Consider the following 15433-nt stretch of genomic DNA (forward strand, 5'->3'; position numbering starts at 1 on the left):
TTATTCAAATTTCGTTTATTCGTCAAATCTCACTAAATAAAATCACCATCTCGTTTTTCAAACACACAAATAAGTACTCATAAAAAAAATCTGACTAGAGTAGTCAAGTTACAAAAAAAATTTGAATTAGAATTAACAAATAAGTATGATTCAAGATCTTTTGTTTAATGAACAATCAACAAATCAAATAATTTTATTTTTGTATTGTTTTTTCTGTCTATTTCTACCATTAAACTATATTTAAATATAATATTTCACTTACTTTTCTTATGCCAGTTTAAACTAAAAAGATTCTTCTATATTTGTATACCTTTTAAAGTTTGTGGTATAAAAATTAAAGCTCCGAGATGAAAAAATGAAGTAGCGTCCTAAATACATTTTGCTTGAATTATTTTCTTAATAAAGTCAAAGATCCTTATTAGAAACGACCTTTACCCATCTAACTATTGGATGGCAAGTGTTTGAAATAAAATTTAAAGCGGAACAATGTTTTAAAGCAGATGTTAAAAATATATTAGGAGTAGGTTGCCTAAATAATTACTGGCCGAACAATCTTATAGTTATTAATTATTATCAATCCATATTCGGCTAACTGTTGGTCACGAGTTTCTTTAGTAATAATTTGACGGGTTTTTTTGGCAATTTAATAGCATTAAATTTTTTAACGATTTAATTTAAAACACTTTATTCCAATATGAAGATGGGTGATGGTCATTTTTAATCGGGAACTTAGACTAAGTAATTGTTCATAATGATTATTTACTTACATTAATTATAGGATGACGTGATTATATTAACTTAGATAATAGTATAATACATAGGACATAATTACATTTTATATATATATTTACTTACTAGGTACATTAAATCACGAATCTTATCATTATGTATGGAATGTGAATGGATTTGATAAAATTTACAATTATCTTTTCAACAATTTACTATAATTAACATAAAAACTTAACAAAATCTAACTAAATAAAGCGAAAAAAAATGTATTACAAACAAAAATGTATGGATTCAAATAATATGGTATTTTAACTAAAAATGCAAATATATGTACGTGACAGAAAGCGATAAAAGTGAATTAAATTAAGCAGAAGAGACAATAATTAACTTAATAATATGATAATAAAAAGAAATCGATGAAAAATAATCAAAAAAATAGTAACACAAATATTAATTTAAGTAAATGGAACATTGTGCAATTCAAATAAACTTATTTATTTATATTTATTTACACTTCATACTTTTGTATATTTTAAGAATAAAAGTGAAAAATAACCAAGTAAAATTAAGAATATAAAGTAAACCTTTCAGCAAGCATTAATTATAATTATATTATTATTTTTAATCCGGCAACCAGTGCCGGTCCAGTCACTGTCATGGCACTACTATCTAATGCTGAATATTTTAAGATCTTCCAGTAAATTATATTAAACAGTAAATAATACAATAGTAATCATCGTAGAGTAAATTTGCCTTTTAAAGTAACTTGATCAATCAATGATTAACAAAAAAAATTGTCATTAATTGGCAGGTACTAGGTACTCTGTTACATTGAAATGCCATTGTTACTTTAAATTACAGTAAAATTAAATTATTACTATATAATGTTTCTTATAGATAATATTCGAGAATTTGTTCGAGATTTTGTTTTTAATAAATATATAATATTTTGGGTATAATATTTTCAAAACAGTTATTTGCGTTATTCTGATAATAATCGAAATAGATCTATTGTTCATTTTAGAAAAAAAAAATGCATTTTATCGTGATATTTTATCTATTGCTTGCTACTTCTGACAGGTCATTTGATTATTTACATAAAAGTCCGCATTCCACAACCCCGGCGCTTATAAAGAAACTTAAATACTAATGTAAACTATGGTAACTAGGTTTTTCATATGTGTAGGTATCATAAAATTAAACATATCAATTATTTATCGATATTATATATATTTAGTTCTTTAGGGATATAAATAAAAATATTATATAAAAGTGACAAATATTGATAGGTATATTTTAAGTGTTAACCTGGATTTTGTTAATGAAAACTGAATACTAGGTAAATATGTATCATAAAGAAATATTACTTCAATAAACTTCGTTAATATGGGTTAAGCGACAAGCGTGTTACTGATAAACAGACAGATAAATTTAGATTATAAATATTTTTAAAGGAATAATTTGTTCACGTCAAGACTGAAAAAAATAGGTAGGTAATAAAATTCGTAATTAAAATAAGAAAAATAACACAATTAATAAACATAAAATATACTTAACTAAATTTACATCAACAACAATTACGAATACAAAAGTATACTTTTGATAATAATAAATAAAATTTAATTTAAAAAATAAACTAAAAATTCAACGATTTCGTAAAACATAACCTAATTTGTATTACTTACCTAAATTGATGGAATGTTTTTCTTAGCTAAGGAAATTTTACTATGTTTACTCATAAGTGGGTAGATATAAGATAGATTTACTTTTCATATAAAATATAGTAAGTAATATATTTATAAAATTTATAAGACGTTTTTATTCTAAGCTCAAATCTTAACTGATATTTTATTGGATATACCTACTAATTAAGCAATATCTTAAGTTATACAAATATACATATTATATTCAAGTATGTTTACAATATATATACCTACACTGTTTCAGTAAGCCTAAGCAATGAGATATTCAAGTAGTTAGAGTCACTAAAAAGACGTACATTTTCAAGTGCTCACAAGTCTTCTTGAAATTAACTATAATTAAGTAGAATTCAAATATTCGAGAAAAGTATATTCTTAGGAAGTGTATAAAACTTAGCACTTAAATTAATTACGAGTAGTTATAGCTGCCATAATTTTTACATTATGAGATTTTTACTCGAGCCAGTCCTTGTGATGATAATCATAGAAACATATCGAAAATAACATTTAATTCGAAGGTTTTTATGAATTTAAAAAATATATTTCACAGAGGAACAACCCTTACAAACCGTGTAGCGTCACCTTGTTCATCCAACAACTTATTCATATGCATCAAGCTTTAAGTCTCTAAGTGTAAACTCTATTTTTACACAAGAATAATTCAAAATTAGAACGTAAATTGTTGACTCAACTTTTCATCATCACACTGTTCCAAGTACAACGCAGGCCGATCCGTGTCTAGGCAAGCATTTAATTTCACGTGCCGGAGTTGAAGACCCCTCCGTCTCCAGAGTTGCGTATCGTCCGAGGGGTCACAGGCGACCAGAACTGCTGTGATGCGTTCGGCAGGTGACAGAGAGATGCAGAGGCTGTGGTGACGTATTAGACCATTGTCGAAACGCCACTCCTGGTTTCCACCTGTGTTGTGGCAAGGATACATGCCTGGAAGGAGAACAATATTATGTTATAGAAGACTCTGCCAAGAATAATAAGGGTGAGGCCAAATAAGCGTAATTTTGTGAGTTGTCAGTTGCGTAATTTTGATCGCAGAAATTCGTGTTTTAAACGAAACACAATTTATTTTGCGACGTCGTGTGGCAGGAACTAGACTTTTGTATGAAACCGAATGCAGCAGAAATTACGCGACACAATTATCGCGAAATTAGTCACAATCACGCTTATTTGGCCTCATCCCAAGTATTTTCTAATAATGATAAACTTTAAATACAGAATTTTATACTAGACTAGCTGACGCCGCGCGGTTTCACCCGCGTGGTTCCCGTTCCCGTAGGAATACGGGTATAATATATATGTAGCCTTCCTCGATAAATAGGCTATCTAACACTGAAAGAATTTTTTAAATTAGACCAGTAGATCCTGAGATTAGCGCGTTCAATCAAACAAACAAACAAACAAACAAACTCTTCAGCTTTATAATATTAGTATAGATTATGTACTACTAGGTACATAAGTAGAAAGTCAACTTAACTGTAGATATGTATTATGGCAAGCTACGATAAATCATTAATTTGTTGGCATCGTATTGTATTACCATGTATCTAACTAAGTTTGGGTGTAGGCGTTTGTTACCTTAGTCCAAAATGATTTGAAATTCACCGACAATCATAACCTAGAAACGTGTCATTTCTGTGACACGATACGAACGAGTAGGTTTACATACTCACATAAGTTTGCCATTCTGAGATTGATGCTCCCTAGTACACAAGTCACATTCGAGAGCAATGTTCAAGCGTGGCTGAGTGACTACGAAAAACTGACTTCAGGAGAGCTATTCTGAATCGATGCTTTGTATAGTTCGTAAGTGCGAGTTTCGAATTCAGCTTTATTTTTCTCTTTCTATAGTATTGTGTTAAACAGAGAGAGATTGAGATGAATTCGAAATTCGAATTTTCGAGTTGTACAAAACATCGTTACCGAATAGCCGCCCAGATCAATCTTAAAATTCTATCCATAAAATAAGATTCTCCCTACGAATGACGACAACTTCGCATTACGAGTAAATGAATGGAATGGTATGTTTCTATATTCTATGAAATATTATGTTTTGTGTGTAAATGCATATTCAACATAATCAAACATGGTATGGTGGTTTTCTGATGCCTAAAGCTACTACTTTTGGTTTTGACTTGCTTACAATAGTCTTAAGATGTTAAGTCTGGCACAGTTTTAAAAATAAATGATCTAATAAATATTAAGTGATTCTTGATTTTATAGACAAATGTTGCCATTTTGGTTGACTTTGCTTCCTTCCTAACCTAACCTTCTGCTTCGAAATTTAATTGAGTATGGCTACTTACCCACAGTGCCATCAACAAGATGACCCATGGTGTCCAAACACTTGGACCCTTGTCTAATGGCATATGATCCTCCTCCTAATGCTGGAACTTGTAGCTCCGGATACACATGCTCAAGGTACCATCTGAAGGGTTTGCAGTGAAGCTTCTCTCTGATTGCCACACGTTCCGAAATGCTGGAAAAATTGTGAAAAATATTGAGCATTTTTATGTTGAGGGTTGTTACTACGTAATTTATAATATTTAAATAATCTTGTTTAGTTACTCGTAACAACGCTTTCAACGCTTTAATTTTCAGTAATTTGAAGATTATTTCCCATACAAAATTATGTATAGATACCTACTTAGATTTTACCCTGAATAAGTTTTTCTAAAACTCTTTTTGTCTCAAAAACCTCTGTGTAAAAGCGAATTACCCCAAGAAAAAGTGTATCGCTGTATCCCACAGTGCGCCTTCGTTTTCATTTAGAGCAGAGGTTCCCAACTGTTTTTTCTCATAGACCACTTTCTAATTTAACTGGTTCCGGTGAATCCACTGCTAAATTTCAATCCAAAACTCGACAAAAATATGATTAGCTGAATCAACATCACAGAATAACAGTTAGTTAATAATAAAGTGATTGTGAGTGTGAATTGATTATCTGCTTAGTTATTTAATTAATTGATTGTGCTGTTTGTATGACAAAAAGTAAAACTGTCCAGGCAAAAGGTCATTTCAGCCAACTTTAATTTTTGATATCTAGTCACAGCACAAGGAAGCAATCAATTCCCCATTCTTTTATTTGAAAATTCCCCATTCGGTATGAAACCAGATATATTTTCCTGGACCCCTACTTATATATCGTGAACCCCCATTTTTATGTCACATCCACGTAGTCCCCCGCCGAGTCTTCTGTAGACCCCTTGGACCACTTTGGGAATCAATGATTTAGAGATCATCAATTTAATAGTCATCATTGCTTTTAAATGGCGGTCTCGATCCGCAACATCCAGCGGCTCCCTGCAACCCACTTGATGTCCTCCATCCATCCAGTAGAGTGTTCGACCAACACTGGGCTTTCCGGTGTGCTGCACGAAGTTATACAATACTTTTCAGCATGAAACTTACTCTCCATATTCAACCTGTTTGGCCAGAGGCTGCGACCGGTAGTACAGCTCCTTGTAGTCGTCCATCCACACCTCGGCAGCTCGCCTGGTGTTCCTCGCGAAGACGGCGCCGGAGCCCCCGGGGAAGGTGTATGGATGCCGTTTGCGGAAGACGTGCCCTACGCGCGAGCAGGGCACGATCTCGAGCGATCCGCCGCATTGCCATACCCTGGAATATTGTGATATATGTATATGAGTCACTCAATAGTCTGATTTTGTCTATTTCAAGTACCTACTTACACAAAACGTAAGACTGATAACGTAACAAATACGAGTTATTTACGAGTTATTATATTTACCAATGGTCAGCATTTGTTCTCAACTCATCAATCATTATCAGCCTATTTTAGCCATATCGTAGCTTGAATAACCTCCTTACAGGAGATGATATATGAAGCTCAGATCCACCCTCAGACTAAATACATAAGGACTAGTTTCGCACCCAAATTCACGAACAAAATTTTCTGAGGAAAACGAGCTTAGATTTCATACATATCTTATACTAAACTAGCAGTTTTTGTTAGTTTTTTACACCATTTAACTACACAAAAAGGTATTTTTACGGAGGTTTTTAACCGACGGACACGATTGTAAACTATAAAACATCGATCGACTTTGACAGAAAAATAATGCCCTGCAAGGTAGGTCTTTATCTAATTAGTCTGAGGATCCACCATTGTTGCTCCAATGCGGGTTGGTGGTTTAAGGTTTAGATTACTGTCAGGTGATAATTGGGGTGTAACACCACCAACTTGCCAACTCTGGGCTTAATGTTACTGAAAGTTTATTAGAAGAAAGAAAAGCTTATTTCACAGCTCGACCAGAGCTTGAATCATAATCCAAAGCCACACTAACGAGACAGTTCGAGGCAACTCATCAATAATCAATAATTTTAATAAATATCATCACCAAAAATGCTGGACATAGATCCCGTAGGCTGTACGAACCTCCAAACACCAAGATTCCGTTCGCCACTTTTAAATTAACTCACTCTTTTGAACACTTTGTTAGTTTTGTGCCTTACCTAAAAGATATTTCCAGATTTTCGCCACCCCATACATCCATCTTCATGTCGTATTTGCCCAGTTTGTTGAAGTAGGTGCGGTTCATACTGAACAGTCCCCCAGCGATCATGGGGGTCCGGATGACCTGAGTGGGGTCACTGAGACGAGAACTGCGCTCAGCTTGAGACAGGTATACCCACTGGAATGTAATTGTTTTCAAAATTTATGAGTTGAAGTTGAGCGTCCAACCTTAAGCTGCAGGCAAAATTCGCTTTTTCTCTTTTAGTTTTTTCGTTAAATAGCTCTTTTATTAATGGTTAGTTCATTAGTCGAAGCACTAAAACTTACTAAATCATATAAATAAGTAGAAATGTAAGCATAAATATTTTCTTTCTAGTTCTGTAAAAATATTAAACCAAAGGCATTTAGTAGGATGCTCTCCTGACTGACATTTTCTCGTAATTGGCCCAGTAAGGGTTGGCAGATTTATATGCTTGATTTATATAGCTTGGTAACTTCGTTCATAACATTCCCTATGGACCGCGGGGGCCGGGGGGCGTGTAACGATAAATGGAAAACCCACGACTGATGCTCCTCACTTCCCCGCACGCACGATTTCACACCCGCACAATAGTTCTCCCCGTCGCCCGCATATCATGGGAGTGTCATCAACGAACTTGCCAGACTATAGTAACTTGGATTACATTAAAATCTTATTCCCTAGTTTTTTTCTCTTCAGTCAGTACATGTTTTAACAACATTCAATAGAACACTTTCGTGCCATTTTCAACATCATCATTGAGCTGAGCTGAGTGCGAGTCTCCTCTTAGAATCAGAGGGATTAAGACGATAGTCCACCACGCTGGCCCAGTAAGGGTTGGCAGATTTATATGCTTGGCAGACTTATGACATTTTAATTATCATTTTCTCTTCAGACTACCATCTAAGGTAAATAATACAATTTGCAAAATACCATCTAAGGTAAAAATAAAACGTTTATAGTTGATGAGGAACAGGGCTTGCAGTGTCTTGTATCGGCTAATTTTATGGGGAGCCTCATCAGAAGTAGATTTAAAGTAACAGTGGAATTCATAGACGTTGTAGGGGAACCCCTAGGGGAACATTTACCCGCTGAGTGTCGGATTCTCAAACGCATAGAGTTTAAATTCGACACTCAGATGAACGATCCTCTTGAGGCACCCCCACAATTATGAATTCCAGTGTAAGATAAAAGTTGTATTTTGCCCAAGAGGAAATTTGAACTCAATAGCACCCAATAACAAAGCCACAGCACAGAGAGGTCAAAAGATCCGTTCACCGCAGTAACGCGATATAAAAGTCTAGGGCATTGAATGGTAAAAATAAATTCGGTCAATAATCGAGTCGATTGGAGAGGTGGTTCACCTTGAGCACTAAGTTTCAGTCCAAGCCAGCGCAGAGATCGGCCGAAGCGCCTATGTAGGTACAGGAAAGTGTCCATAGTGATGACTTCGATAACTCCGGATATTGACGGCTTCCGTGGCGCAGTGGACTTACCAGACGGAAGTCTTGGGTTCAATCGCCGGCTGGGCTGATATAGTCTGGTCTGGCTGGTGGGAGGCTTCAGCCGTGGCTAGTTACCACCCTGCCGCCAAAGACGTACCGCTAAGCGATTTAGCGGTCCGGTACGATGTCGTGTAGAAACCGAAAGGGGTGTGGATTTTATCCTCCTCCTGACAAATTAGCCCGCTGCCATCTTAGATTGCATCATCTCTTACCATCAGGGGTAGACTAGTCAAGGGCTAACTTGTAAAGAATAAAAAAAAATCTTTCGCAGTGGTGGTGATACCTCACTTGCTGTATATGGATGACCTCAAATTGTATGCTTCAAGGCGATCAGATTTGGTGTCATTGTTGAAGACCCTAGACCTAGACCCTAGACCTAGACCCTAGACCCTTATTGGTACCTTGGAATGTCAGAAGCACTTGGTATTGAGGTAGGGAATATGGAACAAAAGAAGGAACAATTTTTTAGCCGCCTGAGAAAAGTCCTAAAATGTCTGGCGTCATCGGCGTCATACTGTCATTAGGCGGTAATAAAGCGTGCCTTCAATTTCTGTGTCATGCCCTTACTCATATACACGTTTGGCAATCTAAAGTGGACGCAAACTCAACTGGATTCCCTGAACTGTAAAGTTCGCAAACTGTTGACGCCATATTGCATGCATCATTTCATCTTTGTTTTTGGTTTGAGGTTGTACCTACTATTGTTAAGATAAATTAGGTTAATAATCAGTGACGCAGCGTGACTTTGAGGGGTCCTGTATCAAGGGAAAATATTGCTTTCTTTTTGTCTATCTGCAGGTTTTTAATTAATTTTTCCGTTAAGAACCAGATCAAGTGAGATTGTGGATTACATTTTACCAATTTTCGGATTCACACTTAACTCTTTGTAATTCCCCTGCCAATCGGGGTCCCCGTATCGTTGATACGCCTGATACGGTGGTAGCTACGCATTTGTTCTTAATCGACGCAATTGGAGAGGCGATTTACCTTGAACACCAGGTTCCAGTCAAACCCGCCGCGCAGGTCGGCCGATGCGCCGATGTACTGGAAAGTGTCCATGCTGATGACGTCAATGACCGGACACACCACCCTGGTTGGATCCTGGAAAAAAGGATAACGAAATTTGAAAAACCAAGTGACAACCAAAGTCAGAAACTTAACGAAAATTATGTTATCCTTTTACTGATTGCTTATCTACGCTAATATTATAAAAGGGAAAAGATTTGATTGTTTTTTTTGTATTGAATAGACGCGGAAACCACTGACCCGATTTGAAAAATTCGTTCACCAATGGAAAGCTATCAAGTAACATAGCCTATGTTACTTATATTTTATACATTAGCAAATTACGGTTCTGGTAGTACGTAATATGATAATGAAAACATTTCATTTCAGATCAGGGACCCATAAACAAAATACAGACGTACTGTTAAAGAACTTGAAAACAGCAATAAACACTTTAGAGAAAACTATCGGATGCTCGCGGCTTCCCAACCCTATTCCGAAGTATCCTATGTCCGTCTCCTGGTTCTAAGCTACCTCTCCGCCATTTACATAACCATCAGCCATCGGTCTAGCTGTTCTTGGGTTATAAATAGTGTAACTAACATGACTTTCTTTTATATGTATATGTATATAGATTTAAGTTCAGAATCTGGTGCTACCGATATTGGCGTACAATTTCGCAGAAACCCGATAAAAAGCGATGCTATCTACTGTTGCATTTGTCTACCTGTTGTTCTTGACCATATTGCACAAGTGGCTCACGTATTTGTATAAGGTTGCCGTCGGGATGTAGGCTCGATAGCCGAGAGTACGTGCTTCAATGACTATGAATCACCGTCAAGCCATATAGGGCATCTCTCAGACGATCAATATTTATTCTTTAAGGAGCTTCACACCTGACTGTGTGAGCAAACGTTACGCAGTTTATGAGTTTACTCAGTATTTATTCTCTTACCTATTGTCAGTTTAAACTGTACAGTTTAATCATCCGTGTGTAGTATTCGTCTTTAACTGTACAGCTTTTTCTAATAATTTTAATAGAATTTTGTATTAGATAAAATTGTACAGTTAAAACTGTAGCGCCTTTTAGATCTTTCTCATTCAAATGGAGATGCCCACCGGCCCAGGGAGCCCAGGTAGACCCCCGTATAAAAGTAAATGTAGATAATAATAATATGATGTATAAATAAGTATCGGGTTAAATAATTGGCTTAATAAAAGTATGTTTTTTGAAGAAAGTACATCTATTTTATCATTGTTCTAGGGAAAAATGTTCGCCGGTATACCAAAGCTGCAAAGTGGCATTCGAAGCTGTATTGTTTTTTTCTGTAACCAACAAGCCTATCAAACAAGAAAACGAACAAATAAACCCATCATATTATCAAAAACTATCGTAAAATGCAGGCTGCATGGTCAACGATCTTAGCTTGTCCCTGTTGTGGACAAATTAAAGATGAATTAAAAATGTCATAAAACGTAGCAACAATAAAGTAATGATTTCATTATCAAAGTAGAATGATCAAGATTCTTTAGATATGAGTAAATTGCCGGGTTGTTTATGGTAGGCCTGGGCCGGGATTGGGCATTCCCTTTTATGTAAATTGTGATGGAATCAAATAGCTGATAACGATAATAACAATGCATCTCGCACTAACGAAGACGACAAACCGGTAGTAAAACCCATACAAACAGACAAACTTGACGTTGACATTGAAGCAAGAGAGCTTGTTTACTAACTAAGCCTACTTGTAGTTAACGCATAGGAATTTGTATTCGACGTAATCACATAACATAAAGCACTTAAGGGCTCCCGCACACGGGCCACCGGCCACAACCACAAAACGCCGTTACCGCCATATTTATTGTAGTTTTCATACATTTTATATGGACACGCTGCACATGGTTGACGCCGGTGGCCACCATACGCTACAATCGCCGGACCGAAGTTTATATAAAATGTATGAAGGAAATATGCCGGTAGTGGCGTTTTGTGGTTTTGGCCGGTGACCCGTGTGTGGGAGCCCTAAGCTGCGTTTAAGCGCGACGTAATGGAACAAGAGCCTGCGATAACCTGACTTTAATTTTATATAGGCTGAATGTTTATCAACCTTCTCAATTGTCGAAATATAAATTGTATTTTTTAAACCTTTACCCTTTTAAGTAAGTGTCAAGTAACATATTGGCTATCCTATTTAGGTATGGTAGAAGCTGATAAACCCTTCCTTATCTGAGTTACTATTGGCAACACTAGGCTCCAAGTCTATAAGACCCTGGTCCATTAGACTGAATAAGTTAATTACAGGTCTTACGTAACACGAATAATCTATTTCACCTTTCAACTTGTGACGTAACCTTTAATTATGGAGCATGAAACCGCCGGTGTAACTCAATATCCTAATTAGATGACACAACTGCTACAGCGGCAGCTCCCTACTGCGCAACTGATAGAAATTAGCGCAGTCTAAGCCCTCATTCGCACGAGAGTTTTTTTGACGGACGATAAAAAAGCGTTTAAATAAAACAAACATTCCCAAGCAATGATAATTTTATGCTATACTTGTAGATACTCGAAGGTTACGTCCGTACAAAATCACAGCAAAAAGTGATCCGAATTTAGCTACTCCACTGAACGCACACATGCACAATTTTGTCTTTAAATCCATTATAATTTATCTATATATAGTTTTTAAACTTCCTGAACACACAACTCGATATTGTACGTCTACAATTAATAATTAATTATTAACAAATAATTAATAAATATCGTCATATTTAGGAATTATTTGTTAAATATTGTCATATTTAGAAATTATTTGTTTAAATAACTTGCATTATTTAGCGACTAAATGAAATTAAGTGAATTTTCTACATATGCCCGCCATAGTTTTTGCGCTAGTCCCCCATCTCTAGTATAAACTATCATTGTTCCCATACGTTCATATACGACAGCGTTTTTAAAACACGACGCGTTTTTTGCGAACAGTGTTGCATTTTCAATTTTGGGTGTTGGAAATAGACCTTCATTTAACGTACTATATTTGAACGCTTTTTTGACGTCCGTTAAAAAAACTCTCGTGCGAATGAGTGCTTATCTAGACTTGTTGTTCCGTTTCAGACCTCTTGCGCAATACACGTTGTATAACGGTGACACCGTGCTAGGTAAAGAGATGGTTGTAAGATATCGTACACTTAAAAAGCACATAACACGCATGAATGGATACGCACTTATCCATTTATACGTGTTTTGTGCTTTTTAAGTATATAATAAAGTAAAAAATATGTAAAAAGTATATAAAAAGGGTATTGGTAAAAAGAACATTTTTTCGAACAGTTTGGAGTCATCAGCATTTTTTGATCTCTATTTAAAGTTGTTAATTTTTGTAGTTCCTTGTAGTTTAAATTTAAGGTTAAACGATTTGTTATTTTTAGTTAGTTTGAGGGAAATATGTGGTTCGTGCATGTAGCCATGCTTCTTTCTACAAACGCTAACGCTAACTAAGAAAATGTATGGGAATGACAGATGCGATCGATAACTAATTTATCCAATACAATAAAAATATAACGACCAATGGCTAGAAAATGACATTCCCATACATCTTTTAATTTTCGATGCGTTTGCGATTTTAGAAAGAGAATCGACGTGCCACATGGCTACAGACCCTGGCTCTATACGTGGCTCAAGACTTACAAGAATGTTGTTTAAGATTGATAGCAGTGTGATAAGTGATAATTTTTTTTTAGGATCAATAATTAGTGTCAATGCCTCCACGGCTAAGAGATGGTAACTTAGGTTAGTAACTAACAAAAAAGGCATAACTTTATATTATATGCATTAGATATTTCAACACATTCATCATTCATTTTAAAAACCAATTTGATGTCATTACCCACTCAAATTGTATAATCACTGCTATATTAATTGTACATCGTTGCTTGTTACCTGCTGGCCTATTTCCTATTTTGGTCTTTTATTTTTTGTCATCTACATACAAAATACAAATGTCATCCGGTGCTTACTGGTGGTAATATAGTATGTAGATGACATTTTGTCAATTGATTTGTTGTTTATTTTAATATGTTTGTAATAAAGACCAGAATAGTGAATAGGCTAGATCAGCATGTCATAATGACGGTGGGCTCTCACACCGAATGCCAGATCCGGTTGTCGTGACATTCGCATACGCTCGCCGTGACCTTGACACGAGCTCACACAAAGACATCTCCACTTGATTGACGGCTGCAACCTTGCCTGCGGCTTCGTTAATTGGAAAATCGATTTTGAAGCCATTCTTAAACAGGTGGAGTGTTACGTGTAATTATTATTAGTAACTAGCGGAGGATCGCGATTTTGTCACTGTGCAAAGAAAGTAATTTAGTATTAAGGTTTTCCTACAAGAAGGAATACAAAAATACATAGTCGTGTCGTTTTTTCCTGTTTAAATTTTGTTTATACTTTGTTCATCAGTTGGAAGAGGTACATCTGTTGTAAGGACTTTCAAAGGGAACTGTCCTACGCCACAGTTCTGCCTAATGTATGCAAAGAGGTTCTCGTGATGCATTCAGAGTTGGAGCACTATGGGAGTTTTTGTTGGAATGAGACCGATATGATCTTGTCACGATAGGGCATAACCACGAGGACGACTGGACTATGTTACATCATCATCATCACCATCATCATCATCACCACCATCATCATCATCATCATCATCATCATCATCATCATCATCATCATCATCATTATTAACTCATATCCGGCTCACTGCTAAACTCGAGTCTGGCCCAATGCGGATTGGCAGACTTCACACACGCAGAGAATTAAGAAAAGTTTCCTCACGATGTTTTTCTTTCACAGCTTGAGCCACTTGATATTTAATTTCTTAAAATGGACACAACTGCAAAGCTGGAGGTGCATGCTCTGACTGGATTCGAAACCTCACCCTCCGGAATCGGAGGCAGAGGTCCACTGGACTATCACGGGTCGCTTATTTGCAGTATCTACCTGCATATATGTATGTTTAATACGACAATTAGAACTGTCCAATGTCATAAAACTAACAAAAGTGTATCGGTCAAGGCTCGAAATTAAAAGTAACGTTATCTTGATGCAACCCGTTCACTTCATGTTAATTAATTAGACATTACTTATGCTAATGTTTATTTTAAACGACCACGTTTAGTGGATAGCTTACTCGGGTCATAAAGTCCAAGGTTCAAGATTTAGAATTGGCCAAATTTTTCTTGAGATTTTTTTTTATTAAACCTCACGAACTTAAAAAAAAGCATCGCATATATATTAAGAATGTATGCGATGAATCAAATCTTGTTAATGTTTTAATTACGTTGGATTTTTCCATTCTCATTTTATTGAAAAAGAAACTTAAGCTTTTTGTCTTAATAGTGCCCACGTGGAATAGCAACAAAAATACTGGCTGCATATCCGCGTTAGACAACCAGGCTGATTGATCCATTGCGCAAAAAAATATTACTAATGTCGAAATAAAAGCTAAACAATTTGACATTAAAGCTCTAATTTGTTAACACGCATAAAGGTCTTTCGTTTTTCAACTCGCAATCCATATCGCATGTAATTGAACAACTGTAACTAACGTACTGCATTACGAAATCTATCAAGTATGAACCTCTCATCAGCATAGCGTCTAGATCACGGAACATTCTCGAATAATGCCGAGGTCAAACTTGAGAACGCAAGGAGCGACAGGAGAGATGACACTTAACTTTACCAAAGTACTAGACCAAACAAAACAAAATTTTGTACACTTTGCACTTTCATATATCTAATCGTATTTTGTATTTAGGTGATAGCCTCTTTTGTCAGATTTCATGAGAAAAATTGTGTAAGAGCATTAAATTTATGGTCTGTTAAAGAGTGACAAAGAATCACAACAATAAGGTTAAATATAAAGAACGTTAGAACCTTAAGGATTGTATAACCTAAGTAGTTAGTAGTACATTAAGAACGAAAAGTATT

At 35.7% G+C, this 15433-nt stretch overlaps 1 protein-coding gene across 1 annotated transcript in view; it reads right to left on the minus strand.

Moving 5' to 3' along the window:
* The window catches only part of LOC112048705 (polypeptide N-acetylgalactosaminyltransferase 2), a 97632-nt gene continuing 82199 nt past the window's right edge, over positions 1 to 15433 (minus strand). The window contains exons 6-10 of the mRNA XM_024086354.2: positions 9427 to 9540; positions 6915 to 7093; positions 5853 to 6059; positions 4748 to 4920; positions 1 to 3371 (exon numbers count right to left, since the gene is read on the minus strand). Of these exons, the coding sequence (XP_023942122.1) occupies positions 3097 to 3371; positions 4748 to 4920; positions 5853 to 6059; positions 6915 to 7093; positions 9427 to 9540 (948 nt within the window). The 3' untranslated portion in view covers positions 1 to 3096. The remainder of the gene's footprint in view (positions 3372 to 4747; positions 4921 to 5852; positions 6060 to 6914; positions 7094 to 9426; positions 9541 to 15433) is intronic.

Source organism: Bicyclus anynana, chromosome 9 (genome assembly GCF_947172395.1).
Source record: "Bicyclus anynana chromosome 9, ilBicAnyn1.1, whole genome shotgun sequence".
Taxonomy (NCBI): Eukaryota; Metazoa; Arthropoda; class Insecta; order Lepidoptera; family Nymphalidae; genus Bicyclus; species Bicyclus anynana.